The following is a 20,032-nucleotide window of genomic DNA, read 5'->3' as shown; positions in this document are numbered from 1 at the left end:
AAGGGTCAACTCTATCAAGTTCATATACATTTATTCAAAATGGACAAATTGCCCAGATTTACACACAAACACAAAGTAGCATAATAACGAGTGCATCTGTCTATCTCTTTGAGCTCTTGTTGTGTTTCCGGATGATGTCGAGGAGGTTGCTCTTGGTGACCATGATGTCATCCTCCCCCCTTTGCTTGGCTTTCTGTTTGTCCCTCCTCTGCTGCTCATGGAGGTGGGGGGAGTTGAGAAGCTGGGGGGGAAGCTGGGAACCCGTGGGCTTCACCCGGTTCACCACCTCCAGGAACAGACTCTTGTTGTCGTTGTTGACAAACGTGATGGCCGTGCCCCGGTGGCCCAGTCTGCCTGCTCTGCCCACCTGGGAGGAAGGAGTGTAAAAGTCACACCGGACAGAAACATTTGCAATGTCACCTGAGTAGCCCCCCCCCCCCACACACACCACACACACACACACACTTTCATCCATTTGTAGACAATACTACACAGAAAAGATTCTGTGCCAGATGCTCCCTCCATGATGCAAAAAGATATTGTCTCAGACATTGATTTTGTATGACAAAAGCACACCAGATTTTCCCCATTCACAACAATAGCAAATTGACCCACCTGATGAACATACTCATCCATGTTGGGTGGCATGTCAAAGTTGACCACCAGTTTGACGTTGACCAGGTCGAGCCCTCTGCCCAGTACGCCAGTGCTGACCACCACTTCAAAGTCCCCTTCAAGTAGACCCTGAGGAGGAGGTACAAAACAGCTTAACGGTATAATACTCTTTATGGAAGTACACTGCCTTTGCCTAGCTCTTCTGTTTGAGCCATAATAGCCAGACCTGGGCCCGTATTCATAAAGCATCTCATAGTAGGAGCACTGATCTAGGATCAGGCCCCCCCCCCCCTTATCCATGTAATCCAATTCATTATGATATTTTAAAAAGGCTAAACTGATCCTGGTGCTGTGGTAACCAAACTTTTGAGTCGAGACCACTTTCTGAGTCAAAATGAGATCTACCGCTCAGACTTATTCAACATTAGCCTATTAAAACCAGTTCTGTAACCATGAGGTTTGTGCAGTAAGCTATAGGCCTAATACAATATCACTGCATATTGTCTATACTTGAAATGCCCTGCCAATGTTCTTCTCAGACCATTTTAAAATTATATAAACAACAAAAAAATTGTAGGTATATGATCACACTGGTAATAGATAATTTGTTGAATAACTTGTGAGGCACAGATGAATGAGAAGAAATGTATATAATTAGCCCCTGATGGTCAGTCTCAACGAAGGGAGAGCATCGGTGGGGCCTCCTCTCACCGTCGGATCTAGTGTGTATGGTACAGTACTGTCCAGTATCCAGGGAAACCCTTTGAACATTCCACTGAATACACCTTGAGGGTTCTTCGCAAATGACAACAATTCTTAATGTTTTAAATCTGTATGAATGAAAATGAGTGTTTCTTATTGGACAAGTCCTGGCTCTTCCTTTCCTTGTTGCAGTCTGTCCTGTTTCGTTTGGTGCTAATAAACAAAGAAAAAGCTGGCTGCCACAGGCCTCACCTTGAGGATGCGGTTGCGTTCCCACTGGGTCTTGTCTGAGTGGATGGCCACCGTGTTGAGGCCCATGATCTTCTTCACGGCCTCACACAGTAGGTCCGCCCCAACTTTACAGTCCACAAACACAACCACCGGAGGCTGGTACAGCTTTCCGTCCTGGGTGGGCAAAACAAAAACACAGGTAATGATGATAGATGAAATACACTACATTGAACATCTCATTGCAAAATCATGGGCATTAATATGGAGTTGGTCCCCTCTTTGCTGCTATAACAGCCTCCACGGGCTTTCCACTAGACGATGGTGTTATAACACGGTCTTTCTTCCATTCAGCCACAAGAGCATTAGTGAGGTTGGGCACTGATGTTGGGCGATTAGGCCTGGCTCGCAGTCAACGTTCCAATTCATCCCAAAGGTGTTCGATGGGGCTGAGGTCAAGTTCTTCCACACCGATCTCGACAAACCGTTCAATTCTCTGGCAACAGCTCTGATGGACACTCCTGCAGTCAGCATGAAATTGCACGCTCCCTCAACTTGAGACATCTGTGGCATTGTGTTGTGTGACAAAATTGCACATTTTAGAGTGGCCTTTTATTGTCCCCAGTCAAGGTCTACCTGTGTAATTATCGTGCTGTTTTATCAGCTTCTTCATATGCCACACCTGTCAGGTGGATGGATTATCTTGGCAAAGGAGTAATGCTCACTAACACGGAAGTAAACAAATTTGTGCACAAACTTTTATAGATTAGCTTTTTGTGCGTAATTAACATTTTCAGGGATCTTTTATTTCAGCACATAATGTGTTTATATTTTTGTTCAGCGTAAAAGGAAAAAATGTCTATTTAAATTGTTGGAAAATAGACTGTGGGACGCAGGTCAAATATAGGAGTACAAGTCAACATCCCCCTAGATGGTAACTTTGATCTAAGCAGCAATGCCATTTCTCCAACGGGTCTGTGAAAGCACAGCCTCTTCCCGCACCCTACCTTATATAGATGGTATGAACCATTACTCAGTTTCCTGGAGCAAAGCCATGGCTGAGGGCCCACCCATTCCCTCTGGAGAGGGGGGGGGGGGCGCAGGGCTGCAGCGACTGCTGTCTTAATATGGTCCAGTGGGAGTCTTCAGGAGATACTGCAGGAATTCCCACTTTTGACAGATTTAAAAGTGATTCTCCAGTACTTTTGTATAATTTCTTAGCCAGGAGCACTCACAAGCTAAAAGTGGTTGCAGAAAATTGTGTACTACATCACATGCAGATATGTGCATCACATCATTGCTCTCTCACTATGCTATGTGTGAATCTTGCTAGCTGTCACTCAAATGCAGAGAGACTGAGGCTCATTGGCTAGAACTCTATTTGCTAGGGGGCTGGCCCACATGGGGGAAAATGTAAGGTAAATGGCACAGCACAGAGTCAAGAAAAACAGTTGCTTTCAAACGAGGGATTACACAGACACATTCAGCCCAAAGCAGGAGGTTTAAAAAAATACGTAGTAGTCGCCAAAGTTTCGCAGCAGGTCTTTAATAACACTCCTTGCTGAGAGGATATGCTTCATGACACTATACAGAAAATGCCAGTAACCTGTAATTAAAATTCCCAAATTAACATTAAAATGTCATTTACACCTGGGTCGTGTTCATGAGGCCACACAACGGATAACATTTTAAATAATTTTACAACAGAAAACAAGAACTCCCTGTTTCAGTCTGTTTTATTCCGTTTGTGGCCTAATGAACACAACCCAGTATACTGAAGAAAAGCTATTGAAAAAAAAAAATCACCTACATTTAAAATCTCAAAGAGCTTCTTCTTCTTGGAGGGCTCCTCCACCCAGAGCACTATCTGGCGGATGTCGGCGCAAGGCTGGTTCCTGTCCCCGATGGCGATACGTACCGGGTCCTGGGTCAGCCGGGCCGCCAGCTGCTCTGTGCCCTTGGGGATGGTGGCAGATGTTAGCAGGGTCTGGTGCTCCTCCGGGATGTTCTCCAGAACCTTCAGGATCTGCTGCTGAAAGCCCATCTTCAGCATGGTGTCTGCCTGCACTCATAAGAGGACACATTATTTTTCATTCTGCTGAACAATGTCAAAATAGTATTACGGGTACACGGGACGGGGGTCAATCACATTTCAATTTAAGTCTATCTACAAAAATGTGCTATTTTGCCAACTCTGCTACATTTACTTCGATGTGAATACTGAAATGTTGATTAATGTGCACGGTCCTTGTCAAACAAAAGGGCAGGGGCCTTTTAAAACCATTTCAAAATGACTGCACAATAGTGTTCTTAATTAATGCTATGAGAATGTTTACCTCATCAACCACCACAACCCTCACTTCATCCAGCTGCACTGCCTTCTGTTTCAGGATCTCCAGCAGTCGTCCTGGGGTAGCGATTATTATCTAGAAGGCAATTAAGTTGGCGATTATTATCTAGAGGGCAATTAAGTTGGCGATTATTATCTAGAAGGCAATTAAGAGAAAAACAAATACAGTTTGGTTAGTTAAACTTCATTAATTAAATAAATGAACGTAATGTTTCTTATGGCAAGTGGTAACTGTACTTTACACATAGATAGAATTTGAGACAAGCCAATTTGCATCAGTTTTTGAACGGCTGTAGTTTTCCTTTCTCATGTCTATCTGCATAGTACGGCCTATCATTTGAAATTGTAGCGAAGCTATGGAGGGCCTTCATTGCAAGGTTATGGGAATTTAATATTGACAAACTGTCAAAAAATGTCTGGTAAACATTGACTTAATATTGTCCAGTACTCTCTTTGAAACATAGACGTAACAATTGTACACTATTGAACAGCATCATGAGAAACGTTGAGGTAACGTTGTACACTATTGTACAGCATCATGAGAAACGTTGAGGTAACGTTGTACACTATTGTACAGCAACATGAGAAACGTTGAGGTAACGTTGTACACCTATTGTACAGCATCATGAGAAACATTGAGGTAACGTTGTACACTATTGTACAGCATCATGAGAAATTTGAGGTAACGTTGTACACTATTGTACAGCATCATGAGAAACGTTGAGGTAACGTTGTACACTATTGTACAGCATCATGAGAAACGTTGAGGTAACGTTGTACACTATTGTACAGCAACATGAGAAACGTTGAGGTAACGTTGTACACTATTGTACAGCATCATGAGAAACGTTGAGGTAACGTTGTACACTATTATACAGCATCATGAGAAACGTTGAGGTAACGTTGTACACTATTGTACAGCATCATGAGAAACGTTGAGGTAACGTTGTACCTTGATGGTGCTCTTGAGGCGGTGGAGCTGCGGGGGCAGGGGCATGCCTCCTACCAGCAGGCCAGTTCTCATGTTAGGTAGGCCCATCACCAGCTCCTTGGTCTGCCTCTCGATCTGGATGGCCAGCTCCCTGGTGGGGGTCAGGATGAGAGCCGCCGGACCACCGAGACCCCCCTCCACTAGCCTCTGATTGGGGAGGAATCAAGACAATATTTATAAACAAAAATTGTCTTTTTGGTCTTAGGGTAGCAAAATTCTGGTAACTTCCACACTTTTTAGGTTTAGGTTTAGGCTCCGTAAGGGTTAGGCTCCGTAAGGGTTAGGCTACATAAGGGTTAGGCTACATAAGGGTTAGGCTACATAAGGGTTAGGCTACATAACGGTTAGGCTACATAAGGGTTAGGCTACATAAGGGTTAGGCCGCGTAAGGGTTAGGCCGCGTAAGGGTTAGGCCGCGTAAGGGTTAGGCCGCGTAAGGGTTAGGCTCTGTAAGGCTCGGTAAGGTTAGGCTACATAAGGGTTAGGCTACGTAAGGGTTAGGCCCCGTAAGGGTTAGGCCCCGTAAGGGTTAGGCCCCGTAAGGGTTAGGCCCCGTAAGGCTCCGTAAGGTTAGGCTACATAAGGGTTAGGCTCCGTAGGGGTTAGGCTACATAAGGGTTAGGCTCCGTAGGGGTTAGGCCACGTAAGGGTTAGGCCACGTAAGGGTTAGGCCACGTAAGGGTTAGGCCACGTAAGGGTTAGGCCACGTAAGGGTTAGGCCACGTAAGGGTTAGGCCACGTAAGGGTTAGGCCACGTAAGGGTTAGGCCACGTAAGGGTTAGGCTACGTAAGGGTTAGGCTGCGTAAGGGTTAGGCTGCGTAAGGGTTAGGCTGCGTAAGGGTTAGGCTACGTAAGGGTTAGGCTACGTAAGGGTTAGGCTACGTAAGAGTTAGGCTCCGTAGGGGTTAGGCTCCCTAAGGATTAGGCTACGTAAGGATTAGGCTACGTAAGGGTTAGGCTCCGTAGGGGTTAGACTCCCTAACGATTAGGCTACGTAAGGATTAGGCTACGTAAGGGTTAGGCTACGTAAGGGTTAGGCTACGTAAGGGTTAGGCTACGTAAGGGTTAGGCTACGTAAGGGTTAGGCTACGTAAGGGTTAGGCTACGTAAGGGTTAGGCTACGTAAGGGTAGGGTTAAGGTTAAAGTTTTACATCAGATTTTTGGGGAGAGAAATTCTTCAACTTCCAGCTTGCTTTGCAGCTAGGCCCAAACGTGTGATTATCACACTATCAGGATGCCACAGTCTGCTCCTACCAGACCAATATATAGTCCAATGAATTACATCACGTAAAGCAACGTAAAATGCTTAAAAGGTTTGATCTACTTGTTTTCCCCACATACAGCAGTATAAATTAACGTAATGTTTCTTATGGCAAGTGGTAACTGTACTTTACACATAGATAGAATTTGAGACAAGCCAATTTGCATCAGTTTTTGAATGGCTGTAGTCTTGCTTTCTCGTGTCTATCTGCATAGTACGGCCTATCATTTGAAATTGTAGCTAAGCTATAGAACATAAAACAGGCCTGTGCATATGAATTACTCATCGCTGTTGCTTCAAGGAGTCTCCAGTGAGGGACCGGTTCAAAATTGGGTTAACAGCTGTGCTGGATTTTCAAAGTTTAGCCGAAGTACTTCTTGCTGAAAACGGTGCCAACAGTGAGGTTGAAATACAGCAAACTGTCTGAAGTATTTGTTATAGAGTCCTTTCTGACAAACCTTGATGTGTCTTTGGGGGGGGGGGGGGGGGGGTTCCTTTTTTGTTCAACTTTAAAAGGTTACTCAATATTGTGAGAAAAAAATACAGGAATGATTTTCACAACCATGAGACCAAAAAAGTATCATGAAAGATGAACACTAAGGAGCTTTTCACACTACAACCGAGCCGAGCCTGTACAAAGCTGTACTAGGTACAGTTGAAGTCGGAAGTTTACATACACCTTAGCCAAATACATTTAAACTCAGTTTTACACAATTCCTGACATTATCTCATAGTAAAAACTCTGTCTTCGGTCAGTTAGGATCACCAATTTATTTTAAGAATGTGAAATGTCAGAATAATAGTAGAGAATTATTTATTTCAGCTTTTATTTCTTTCATCACATTCCCAGTGGGTCAGAAGTTTACATACACTCAATTAGTATTTGGTAGCATTGCCTTTAAATTGTTTAACTTGGGTCAAACGTTTCAGGTATTCTTCCACAAGCTTCCCACAATAAGTTGGGTGAATTTTGGCCTATTCCTCCTGACAGAGCTGGTGTAACTGAGTCAGGTTTGTAGACCTCCTTGCTCGCACACACTTTTTCAGTTCTGCCCACATATTTATGGGATTGAAGTCAGGGCTTTGTGATGGCCACTCCAATACCTTGACTTTGATGTCCTTAAGCTATTTTGCCACAACTTTGGAAGTATGCTTGGGGTCATTGTCCATTTGGAAGACCCATTTGCGACCAAGCTTTCACTTCCTGACTGATGTCTTGATGTTGCTTCAATATATCCACATCATTTTCCTCCTCATGATGCCATTTATTTTGTGAAGTGCACCAGTCCCTCCTGCAGCGAAGCACCCGCACAACATGATGCTGCCACTCCCGTGCTTCACGGTTGGAATGGTGTTCTTTGGCTTGCAAGCATCCCCCTTTTTCCTCCAAACATAACGATGGTCACTATGGCCATGAAACAAAGAACAGTTTTTTGTTTCATCAGACCAGAGAACATTTCTCCAAAAAGTAAATGTAAACGGCTTTTGGAAATTGGTCTCAAGGATAAACCAGACTTGGAGGTCTATTCAAGCCAATTCTTTTTTTTCTGAGGTCTTGGCTGATTTCTTAAGATTTTCCCATGATGTCAAGCAAAGAGGCATTGAGTTTGAAGGTAGGCCTTGAAATACATCCACAGGTACACCTCCAATTGATGTCAAATAGCCTAACAGAAGCTTCTAAAGCCATGACATTTTCTGGAATTTTCCAAGCTGTTTAAAAGGCACACTTAGTGTATGTAAAGTTCTGACCCACTGGAATTGTGATACAGTGAATTATAAGTGATTATAAATTATAAATTATAACCGACTTGTCTGTAAACAATTGTTGGAAAAATGACTTGTCATGCACAAAGTAGATGTCCTAACCGACTTGCCAAAACTATAGTTTGTTAATGAGAAATTTGTGGAGTGGTTGAAAAATGAGTTAATGACTCCAACCTAAGTGTATGTAAACTTCTGACTTCAACTGTATGTATGCATCCACCATAGTTGCTGGAACCATGCTGAAAAGGTCAATGTGAAAAGAAAACTTTCAGACCCAGCATCGTTCAGGTCAGTGTGATATAACAGTGTAATAATCAAGCCAGCCACAAAACTGTATTTCACTGTACCTTCAAAGCACACACTACCACTGGCAGCAGAAAGGCCACCGTCTTCCCGGAACCTGTGTCAGCACTGGCAATCACATCCCTGCCAGCCAAGCCAACAGGCACCATCTGCATCTGAACAGGGGTGGGCGCCTCATATCCTGCCTTCTTCAGGTTGGCACTGAGAGTCGAGGGAAGGTTACATTGCTCAAACTCGATGATGGGCCTGCCCACCTCCCTGCCCTCTGTCACAATGGCCAGCTCCTGCTTTACCCGCTGCACTTGCTCCTCTGTCAACCCAGAGATAAATGCATCTTCCTTGTAGGAATAGTCCTTGTATACATCCTCAACACTATTGCCAGCTGTGTCAACGGCTGGCTGTCCACATTGTAAAGTCTTCTTCTCCCCTGTGTCATCACGGTTAAAGGCATCTTCCCCTGTGCCCATGCCCATTTTAGCCAGGTGACTGGCCTTGCACTCTAGGCTGCACACATCATTGTCAGTGCTGTCGCAGATGTACTCCCCGAAGCGAGCACACATGACGCAGACGGGCTCCCCCGGTTCGGGCCATCTCTGGCTCTTTCTGAAGGATTTTACAGGCTCCTCTTCTTCGCTTTCCTCGGTGCTGGACTCAGACTCTGAGGACTGTTGGTCCTCTGGTGCTTGTACAGGACTACGTGTACCCTGCTCCAGGGTTGGAAGATGTGTGTCCTGGTAATCAGGCTTCACCTGTGTCTCAGTGTTCACGTCTGTCTCTACACTCTCATAGGGAGCTGTAGTGGAAGTCTTTAGGCTGGGGGGTTGTCCTGTGCCATCACTGCCTTCCTTTTCTCCCTCCTGGCTCACCTTGCACCTCTTCTTAAGCACCTGACTTGTGTTGTCTGTTGGTCTCTTCACTTTCAGGGCTCTTGGCATAAACATGTTTCCAAAGTATTATTGTAAAGAGCATGAATGGGTATGACAGACGGTTACGAATACGATAGTCACGATGTTTAACGTTAATCAAAGACTATCTCAGTGATAATGCCACCTGCACAGATGAGTGGGCATCAGCTAGCCAACGCTAGTAACTTCAAGCCTAGCCAACTAGCGATACAAAACAACACTAGATTTTGGCGCAATTACATTGCGATTTAAAGACCAAATCGACGCAAGTAAACCCACAAAACGATTATTAATTGTTGGTGAAAAACACAAATATATCGAAGTAAACACCCAAACTGAAGCTAGCTGCTAGCGAGCATAAAGCATCTTATCCACCGTCGACTCACTCAGAAAGCTGACTCATGTTGATGACGTCTCTAGTCTTTTTCTTCTTCTTTGGGTTTTATGGCGAACTACACGCAAAAGGTCTGTTTTCGCCACCAACTGAACGGGGGTGAAAACATTTCCAAAAAAAATAACATTCCATATGGGTTAGGGAAAATTTACATGAATCCACCAAACTACAAAAAAAAAATCTGCCTATTCGATTAGTATCTTTTTAAAATCGAATTAAATGGTTTTTGTTGATCATATTACTCCAGTGCTAGCCTCTCTACACTGGCTTCCTGATAAGGCAAGGGCTGATTTCAAGGTTTTACTGCTAACCTACAAAGCATTACATGGGCTTGCTCCTAATTATCTTTCCGATTTGGTTCTGCCGTACATACCTACACGTACGCTACGGTCACAAGACGCAGGCCTCCTTACTGTCCCTAGAATTTCTAAGCAAACAGCTGGAGGCAGGGCTTTCTCCTATAGAGCTCGATTTTTATGGAATGGTCTGCCTACCCATGTGAGAGACGCAGACTCGGTCTCAATCTTTAAGTCTTTATTGAGACTCATCTCTTCAGTAGTTCCTATGATTGAGTGTGGTCTGGCCCAGGAGTGTGAAGGTGAACGGAAAGGCACTGGAGCAATGAACCGCCCTTACTGTCTCTGCCTGGCCGGTTCCCACTCTCTCCACTGGGGTTCTCTGCCTCTAATCCTATTACAGGGGCTGAGTCACTGGCTTACTGGTGCTCTTCCATGCTGTCCCTGGGAGGGGTGCGTCACTTGAGGGGGTTGAGTCACTGACGTGATCCTCCTGTCCGGGTTGTGCCGTGGCGGAGATCTTTGTGGGCTATACTCGGCCTTGTCTCAGGATGGTGAGTTGGTGGTTGTAGATGTCCCTCTAGTGGTGTGGGGGCTGTGCTTTGGCAAAGTGGGTGGGGTTAAATAAAATCAAATCAAGTTTATTTTATATAGCCCTTCGTACATCAGCTAATATCTCGAAGTGCTGTACAGAAACCCAGCCTAAAACTCCAAACAGCAAGCAATGCAGGTGTAGAAGCACGGTGGCTAGGAAAAACTCCCTAGAAAAGCCAAAACCTAGGAAGAAACCTAGAGAGGAACCAGGCTATGAGGGGTGGCCAGTCCTCTTCTGGCTGTGCCGGGTGGAGATTATATCAGAACATTATTTTAGGCTGGGTTTCTGTACAGCACTTTGAGATATCAGCTGATGTAAGAAGGGCTTTATAAATACATTGGATTGATTTACAAACATGTCAGAAGTAAATTGACATGTTGACATAGCTGCACATCTCACATCGAAGTGGTTTCAATGTGTCACGAATCCCGCCGAAGATGGTGCCTCTTCCTGTTCGGGCGGCGCTCGGCTGCCATCGATTCTTTTCTTTTTGTTTCTGTTAGTTTGGGCTGATTGGGTGCACCTGTTTTGAGTTTAGTTTGGGGGGTAGGCTATTTAAGGGCAGTAAGCCTGCGGGCTTGTTTCTCTGTTATTTGGTGTTGGATTGTTATGTGGATTTTATATTTTTCCGGACAGTTTAGTCCTGTGTGTTTGGACTGGTATTTTCATGCGCCCGTGTGTTTTGGGCAGGATCATTTTCCCTGTCCACTGGAAATAAATCCACGTTCTTGAATACCTGCTCTCTGCGCTTGACTCCTCCACCCAGTACTCCTAGCAGCTCTGACACAATGAATAATGTTGAATTCAACTAGCCTAATTGTATCAATGACGATGCATATTAGGACTACAAATCCACATAATAAAGGAATGATGCATTATATATAATGTAAATACTTGCAACTGACAATATAAGGCTGACCCACCACAAATTATTAAGCAAATTCATCAAGGTTGTATCTGAATTTTTGTCCAAACTTAAGTTATTGATATATCCTTGTTCTGTTCAATGTTCTCTAACTACATTTGACTCTAAATACCCCCAATTGTATGTTAAGTTCAAAAGAATACATTATAAAAATAGCTGACACCATTCAAATCAATGAGGGTTTGGAACTTTAAAGCCAATTATCTCAGAATCATCTTTTTGCAGATAGAACCGTATAGTCCCAAACTCTCGACAGGCGAATCTATTTAATTGGTTAAAGTTATAATGTTTATCTATCCAGGGATGCATTTTACATATAAACAGACAGAACATACGCATTTTATCCAAACAAATCAAGTTATGTATGCGATGCGTAGATTTCGTCCAATTTCTAACTGTAGTGAAAGCATGCTGGCCTCTTTTGATGTTGTGCAGAAGTTACTGGATGATACGCGCACGCGCAATAGTGCAGCACTTTCTGAGCCACAGTGCGGCAGGAGAACCGCAACAAGCGAGGAAAAGCAGAGGGGAACCAACTTGTGTTTGAAAACAAAGACTTGAATGGGAATCGGAATGTTTTTTCTCTCTATCTGAAGGAAATATGCGCCTTCCTCAGTGAGATTCTTCTGAAATAGGTTGACAGCTATTAGGCGAACCCCATTTAAACTGGGGCGTATTCATTACGCGGATCTGTTGCAAAACTTTTCTTAAAAGTAAGCAAACGGAACGAAACGGGGAGGGACCTACCTGAATTTCTCCAATAGAAACTCTGTTTGGACTAATGATTACAACCCAGGTAGCAGCAGAATGGCTGAAAAATACAGGCAGAGTCGCTAATTCCACTATTCATATTGACTCAGAGGAGTTAGACAATACCATACCGATGGTTTGCGGTCAACTCTCCATGTCTCTTCCAACGAATTGTACATTTACATAGGCAATTGAAGGCTGGCAAATCAAGTAACGTTTGGCGCATTCAATTCCTTTGGTGGGATGTCATCGACTTCTATTGCTACATAGTTAGTCATCATTGGGTTTGCCGAAGGCTGTTGACACTTCAGAGTGTTATGATGGGTGAAGTGACGGACGCCAGGGAAATTAAAAATACCTTTATTGTTCCCGCAATAAAGTCTTCTGATCACTATGATTGTTCTCGAGCAAAAATCTACTGTAGCCTCACGTGGCTGGTGGCCAAAGCATTTGGGACAGGTAAGTGTTATGTTTATAAATAGCATGGTTTCATTTACTTTGTCAATAATTACGTCTATTTCTTTTATCAAACACATTTGTCAGCAATGTGGCTGTTTTCTCCTTTGCAATATTATAGCTCAGCTATACAAATAACACACACACCACACCATTCAAGCTAACAAGATATGCATTATTAAAGTGCAATTGATGTGCATGTAGTATTTATATAAATACACTGTAAAACCAATGTATTTAGATTCCCCTAAGAGGAGAAGCATCCATCCAAACCAAACAGGCACCATTCTCAAATAGACCTCTGCTAATTAAGAACCAGAACAGCTGCATGATCAATTATTATCTAGTTCAGTTCAGTTCATTGGCACTGGGCTATAAACATGAGGGTGTGAAGCAATGCAATGCCACTGATTGTGAATGTATCCTGCTTGAGAGCTGTGACTCGTGAGTATGACACCACCCACACCATAATATCAGACCTAGATGGCTGACGATGCCATCCTACATTCACTATCAAATGGTTATAGTTGTTACCATGGTTATAGTTGTTACCATGGTTATCAGTAAGCCTCTATAGTAAGAGCATATTATTATGTCTAACAGTAATGATAACGGTGATACTCAGGTTCACATTGGTGGTTATATCTACAGTAGACCTACTTACAGTATTAGCCTCAAATGTGACTCTTGTGACTATCACCATAGTAACAAAAATGGCTATGTTTGGATAGCCATTTGCACTGTATCTTTACAACTTCTAACATCTTACTACATATCAAACGTTATGTCAGTGAACAATGGTTATTATATCTAGTCCAACTATTAAAGTCTCATATCAGACATTAGCTTTGTATCTGAGGAGACATGTAGACCCCATACATTTCCTTACATTTGGCTCCTTCACCGTAAAAAAAAAAAAAAAAAAACTTTATTTAACTAGGCAAGTCAGTTAAGAACAAATTCTTATTTTCAATGACTGTCAACAAAGACAACAGTTTTATGTGGTGGTAATATAAATTCATTTGGATATAAATTTGAATCTGAAGACAAACCTTTTGTCACTTTTTAGGGGGGTGTACAAACCCCATTAGATGTGAATCATCACAATCCAATTGTTTTCCACCTCACCCCATTGCTCTAAACTGCATTGAGTCCCAATGGTCACTGATGACCAGATTAGAGATCTCCTGACTCTTCTGTGAAGCAAGGCCCAGCTCAATGATGTAGAATGTAGCTTGAAGCTGGTCAAGAGGTACTTGAGGGTCTGGTTTCCCGGATACAGATTGAGAGTAGACCTGGGCTAAAAAATATGTTCAAATCGAGATTCTCCACTGAAAGAGCATTTTAGTCTCAGCTTCATCTGTGCCTGGGAATCTGGCTCTAGAGGTCTTTTTGATACATTTTAATTACTGCACCTTGAGTTTCATTCCAAGACATGTAGTATTGCTATAAGCCTCATAGTCAAGGGGACAATATGTGACCTTTGAAAGCAGTTCTAACAACACATGTTCTGGGAGAAAGTACTTCATATCTTATACTCTCTTATTTGATCTGTTTTGATCCTTGGTTTTGGGTTTGGTAATAGCCAGCAGTTTGCCTAAAGGATGATTGTGTTGTATAGCCTACTCCGTGTACTCAAGGCTACTGTTTATTAAAGGCCATAGAGCAGATGCAGAGATTGCTTTACTGAAGGGAACATAGTAGTTGGGGTGGCAGGTAGTCTAGTGGTTATTAGTCCAACGCTCTAACCACTAGGCTACCCTGTGGGGGGATACCTAGTCAGTTGTATAGGGAAAGGGGGATACCTAGTCAGTTGTATAGGGAAAGGGGGATACCTAGTCAGTTGGAAAGGGGGATACCTAGTCAGTTGGAAAGGGGGGATACCTAGTCAGTTGTATAGGGAAAGGGGGATACCTAGTCAGTTGTATAGGGAAAGGGGGGATACCTAGTCAGTTGTATAGGGAGAGGGGGGATACCTAGTCAGTTGTATAGGGAGAGGGGGGATACCTAGTCAGTTGTATAGGGAGAGGGGGGATACCTAGTCAGTTGTATAGGGAGAGGGGGGATACCTAGTCAGTTGTATAGGGAGAGGGGGGATACCTAGTCAGTTGTATAGGGAGAGGGGGGATACCTAGTCAGTTGTATAGGGAAAGGGGGGATACCTAGTCAGTTGTATAGGGAAAGGGGGGATACCTAGTCAGTTGTATAGGGAAAGGGGGGATACCTAGTCAGTTGTATAGGGAAAGGGGGGATACCTAGTCAGTTGTATAGGGAAAGGGGGGATACCTAGTCAGTTGTATAGGGAAAGGAGGGATACCTAGTCAGTTGTATAGGGAAAGGGGGGATACCTAGTCAGTTGTATAGGGAAAGGGGGGATACCTAGTCAGTTGTATAGGGAAAGGGGGGATACCTAGTCAGTTGTATAGGGAAAGGGGGGATACCTAGTCAGTTGTATAGGGAAAGGGGGGGATACCTAGTCAGTTGTATAGGGAAAGGGGGGGATACCTAGTCAGTTGTATAGGGAAAGGGGGGATACCTAGTCAGTTGTATAGGGAAAGGGGGGATACCTAGTCAGTTGTATAGGGAAAGGGGGGATACCTAGTCAGTTGTATAGGGAAAGGGGGGATACCTAGTCAGTTGTATAGGGAAAGGGGGGATACCTAGTCAGTTGTATAGGGAAAGGGGGGATACCTAGTCAGTTGTATAGGGAAAGGGGGATACCTAGTCAGTTGTACAACTGAATGCATTCCACTGAAATGTGTCTACCGCATTTAACCCAACCCATCTGAATCAGAGAGGTGCGGTGGGCTGCCTTAAATTGACGTACACGGCACCCGGAACTGCCTTGCTCAGGGGCACAACGACCTTGTCAGCTCTGGGATTCGATCCAGCAACAGCAGCTCTAACCAAAAGGTTGCAAGATCAAATCCCTGAGTTGACAAAAATCTGTCGTTCTGCCCCTGAACAAGGCAGTTAACCCCCTCTTCCTAGGCCGTCATTGAAAATAAGAATGACTTGCCTAGTTAAATAAAGTTTTTTTTTTTTAAAGGTGAAGGAGCCAAATGTAAGGAAATGTAAGGAGATGTATGGGGTCTGCATGTCTCCTCAGATACAAAGCTAATGTCTGAAATGAGACTTTAATAGTTGGACTAGATATAATAACCATTGTTCACTAACATAACGTTTGATATGTAGTGAGATGTTAGAAGTTGTAAAGATACAGTGCACTTGCAAAGTATTCAGACCCCATGACTTTTTCCACATTTTGTTACGTTTACAGCCTTATTCTAAAATTGATTAAATTATTATTTTTTCCTCTTCAATCTACACAAAATACCCCATAATGACAAAGGGAAAACAGGTTTTTAGAAAATGTTTGCAAAACAGAAATACCTTATTTACATAAGTATTCAGACCCTCTGCTATGAGACTAGAAATTGAGCTCAGGTGTATCCTGTTTCCATTGATCATCCTTGAGATGTTTCTACAACTTGATTGGAGTCCACCTGTGGTAAATTCAATTGTTTGGACATGATTTGAAAAGGCACATGCCTGTCTATATAAGGTCCCATAGTTGACAGTGCATGTCAGAGCAAAAACCAAGCCATGAGTTCGAAGGAATTGTGTTGAAGCACAGATCTGGTGAAGGGTACCAAAAAATGTCTGCACCATTGAAGGTCCCCAAGAACACAGTGGTCTCCATTATTCTTAAATGGAAGAAGTTTGGAACCACCATGACTCTTCCTAGAGCTGGCCACCTGGCTAAACTGAGCAATCGGGGGAGATTGGTCTGGGAGGTGACCAAGAACATGATGATCAATCTGACAGAGCTCCAGATTTCCTCTGTGGAGATGGGAGAACCTTCCAGAAGGACAACCATCTCTGCAGCACTCCACCAACCAGGCCTTTATGGTAGAATGACCAGACGGAAGCCGGCACTCAATAAAAGTGACAGCCCGATTTGGAATTTTTCTAAAATACACCTAAAGGACTCTCAGACCCTGAAAAACAAGATTCTCTGGTCTGATGAAATCAATATTGAACTCTTTGGCCTGAATGCCAAGCGTCACGTCTTGAGGAAACCTGGCACCATCCCTAAGGGAAAGCATGGTGGTGGCAGCATCATGCTGTGGGGATGTTTTTTCAATGGCAGGGACTAGGAGACTAGTCAGGCTCGAAGGAAAGATGAACAAAGCAAAGTAAAAAGAGATCCTTGATGAAAACCTGCTCCAGAGCACTCGGGATCTCAGACTGGGTCGAAGGTTCACCTTCCAACAGGACAACGACCCTAAGCACAGCCAAGACAACGCAGGAGGGGCTTCTGGACAAGTCTCTGAATGTACTTGAGTGGCCCAGCCAGAGCCCAGACTTGAACCCGATCTAACATCTCTTTAGAGACCTAAAAATACATGTGCAGCGGCACTCCCCACCCAACCTGACAGAACTTGAGAGGATCTACAGAGAAGAATGGGAGAAACTCCCCAAATACAGGTGTCCCAAACTTGTAGCATCATACCCAAGAAGACTCGAGGCTGTAATCGCTGCCAAAGGTGCTTCAACAACGTACTGAGTAAAGGGTCTGAATACTTATGTAAATGTCTTTTCAGTTGTTATTTATTATAAATTTGCAAAAAAAAATCTAATCCTGTTTTTGCTTTGTTATTGTGTATAGACTGATGAGAAAGAATAAAGGTGTAACGTAACAAAATGTGGAAAAAGTCAAGGGTGTCTGAATACTCTATGAATGCAACATTTAACGCACTTACGTTTACATTTTTTGTCATTTAAAAGACACTCTTTTCCCACTGGTCCCCCGTGGGAGTCGAACCAACAACCCTGGCGTTCCAAGCACCATGCTCTACCAACTGAGCCACACGGGACCAGAAAGTTACATGACACACATCTAATAAACAAGCATACGATTCAGAGAGTAACTGCCAGTAAATCAATCTCATTCAAACTCCAGCTGTTGTCATGAAAAGCTGGGTCCGTATTCAAATAGCGTCTCAAAGTAGCCTTGGTGTGCTGATCTAGGATCAGGTCCCCCCTGTCCTTTTATAAGTGTATTCATTATGCTCTTAAAGGAAAAACTGATCCTACATCAGCACTCCTTCACTTAGACTCTTTGTGAGTACGTGCCCTGGTCGTATTTAATTTGCCCTCTGTTGTGCTTGTGTTTTTAATGCACTACGTTGACTATTAGATCTGGGGGAAAAAGAAAGGCAGATGTGTAATGGAGACTTGCACGTGGCGTAAGCACTCCTAAAACAACTGCGCTTTGAATCTAGCACAACCCCGACAAGACATGTGTTTTTGTATTCCTTTGACTAACTGAACAGATCATCTTAGCTGTTATTCATAAAGACCGACACAGATCTAGACACTGTAGCATAGTAGAACAGTCAAATATATCCTCATACCTGAGGACACTCACTACAGCCTTGTTTTTTAATTCATTTCACCAATTTGATTGGGGCTATATGTATCGAGCACCTCAGTGAAGGAGTAATCAAGTCCCCTTTATCCTTTATAATTTGATTCATTGTGCTCTAAAAGTAAAATCTGACCCTGAATCAGCACTCCTACTTTGAGACACTTGATACAATCGGCCCCTTGACCAAGGGTGATGCAGTTGGATTCGGGGCTTCGGACAGGCAGAATATTCTACTGCAGTTGCCAGTGAGATGATTTTTTTTTTTAGGTTTTGTTGCTTTGTAATATTGGAAAATACACTACATGAGCTTCTAACCAGATCCCTCCGTGTACTGTATTTTCAATTGGGTCTGAATGAAATGGGATGATTCCAAAAATACGGTCTCATGTTCCCAAAGGTAGAGAGGCAGATCTGGTCTTCAGATCCCAGCGTACACTGCTAACGCTCAGAATACTTTCAGGCACATAAGCAATTAAGCAGAGTTTTGAGAGCACACACATATTTATATATATATATACATACATACATACACACACACACACACACACACACACACACACACACACAGAGAGAGATATAATGAATCTGGAATATTTCAGATTTCGGTGTCGGATTTCAATGGTAACCTGTGTGGAACATATAATGCAGTTCTGCTCAGTACTTGAGGTCAGAGAGGTCAGAGACTTGAGGTCAGAGAGGTCAGAGACTTGACTCAGACTCGCCCTGTTATACTTGAGGTCAGAGACTTGACTCAGACTCGCCCTGTTATACTTGAGGTCAGAGACTTGAGGACTTGACTCAGACTCGCCCTGTTATACTTGAGGTCAGAGACTTGAGGTCAGAGAGGTCAGAGACTTGACTCAGACTCGCCCTGTTATACTTGAGGTCAGAGACTTGAGGTCAGAGACTTGAGGTCAGAGACATGACTCAGACTCGCCCTGTTATACTTGAGGTCAGAGACTTGAGGTCAGAGAGGTCAGAGACTTGACTCAGACTCGCCCTGTTATACTTGAGGTCAGAGACTTGAGTTCAGAGACTTGAGGTAAGAGAGGTCAGAGACTTGAGGACTTGACTCAGACTCGCCCTGTTATACTTGAGGTCAGAGACTTGAGGACTTGACTCAGACTCGCCCTGTTATACTTGAGGTCAGAGACTTGAGGTCAGAGACTTGACTCAGACTCGCCCTGTTATACTTGAGGTCAGAGACTTGAGAACTTGACTCAGACTCGCCCTGTTATACTTGAGGTCAGAGACTTGAGGTCAGAGAGGTCAGAGACTTGACTCAGACTCGCCCTGTTATACTTGAGGTCAGAGACTTGAGGACAGAGACTTTACTCAGACTCGCCCTGTTATACTTGAGGTCAGAGACTTGAGGTCAGAGACTTGAGGTCAGAGAGGTCAGAGACTTGACTCAGACTCGCCCTGTTATACTTGAGGTCAGAGACTTGAGGTCAGAGACTTGACTCAGACTCGCCCTGTTATACTTGAGGTCAGAGACTTGAGAACTTGACTCAGACTCGCCCTGTTATACTTGAGGTCAGAGACTTGAGGTCAGAGAGGTCAGAGACTTGACTCAGACTCGCCCTGTTATACTTGAGGTCAGAGACTTGAGGACAGAGACTTTACTCAGACTCGCCCTGTTATACTTGAGGTCAGAGACTTGAGGTCAGAGACTTGAGGTCAGAGAGGTCAGAGACTTGACTCAGACTCGCCCTGTTATACTTGAGGTCAGAGACTTGAGGTCAGAGACTTGACTCAGACTCGCCCTGTTATACTTGAGGTCAGAGACTTGAGGTCAGAGAGGTCAGAGACTTGACTCAGACTCGCCCTGTTATACTTGAGGTCAGAGACTTGAGGTCAGAGAGGTCAGAGACTTGACTCAGACTCGCCCTGTTATACTTGAGGTCAGAGACTTGAGGACTTGACTCAGACTCGCCCTGTTATACTTGAGGTCAGAGACTTGAGGTCAGAGACTTGACTCAGACTCGCCCTGTTATACTTGAGGTCAGAGACTTGAGGTCAGAGAGGTCAGAGACTTGACTCAGACTCGCCCTGTTATAC

General features: G+C 43.8%; 2 protein-coding genes and 1 non-coding gene across 3 annotated transcripts in view; 1 reads left to right on the top strand and 2 right to left on the bottom strand.

Moving 5' to 3' along the window:
* Positions 1–14: 14 nt before the first annotated feature.
* ddx59 (DEAD (Asp-Glu-Ala-Asp) box polypeptide 59) lies at positions 15–9,543 on the bottom strand. Its single transcript, XM_055940931.1, has 7 exons — positions 8,261–9,543; positions 4,848–5,033; positions 3,882–3,971; positions 3,356–3,607; positions 1,570–1,722; positions 616–744; positions 15–367 (listed from the first exon to the last, which is right to left on the bottom strand). Exons 1-7 carry the CDS (start codon positions 9,155–9,157, stop codon positions 101–103), a joined length of 1,974 nt encoding a protein of 657 aa, XP_055796906.1. The 5' UTR covers positions 9,158–9,543; the 3' UTR covers positions 15–100.
* A 2,251-nt stretch (positions 9,544–11,794) lies between these two features.
* The window catches only part of LOC129867486 (calmodulin-regulated spectrin-associated protein 2-like), a 97,400-nt gene continuing 89,162 nt past the window's right edge, over positions 11,795–20,032 (top strand). Inside the window, exon 1 of the mRNA XM_055940926.1 lies at positions 11,795–12,540. Within this exon, the coding sequence (XP_055796901.1) occupies positions 12,399–12,540 (142 nt within the window). The 5' untranslated portion in view covers positions 11,795–12,398. The remainder of the gene's footprint in view (positions 12,541–20,032) is intronic.
* trnap-ugg (transfer RNA proline (anticodon UGG)) lies at positions 17,344–17,419 on the bottom strand. The gene has a single exon. It is a non-coding gene; the product is annotated as a tRNA-Pro (tRNA).

Source organism: Salvelinus fontinalis, chromosome 12 (assembly GCF_029448725.1).
Source record: "Salvelinus fontinalis isolate EN_2023a chromosome 12, ASM2944872v1, whole genome shotgun sequence".
Classification (NCBI taxonomy): Eukaryota; Metazoa; Chordata; class Actinopteri; order Salmoniformes; family Salmonidae; genus Salvelinus; species Salvelinus fontinalis.
The sequence above is the reverse complement of the archived record's forward strand: the minus strand, read 5'-3'. Positions and strand labels throughout refer to the sequence as shown.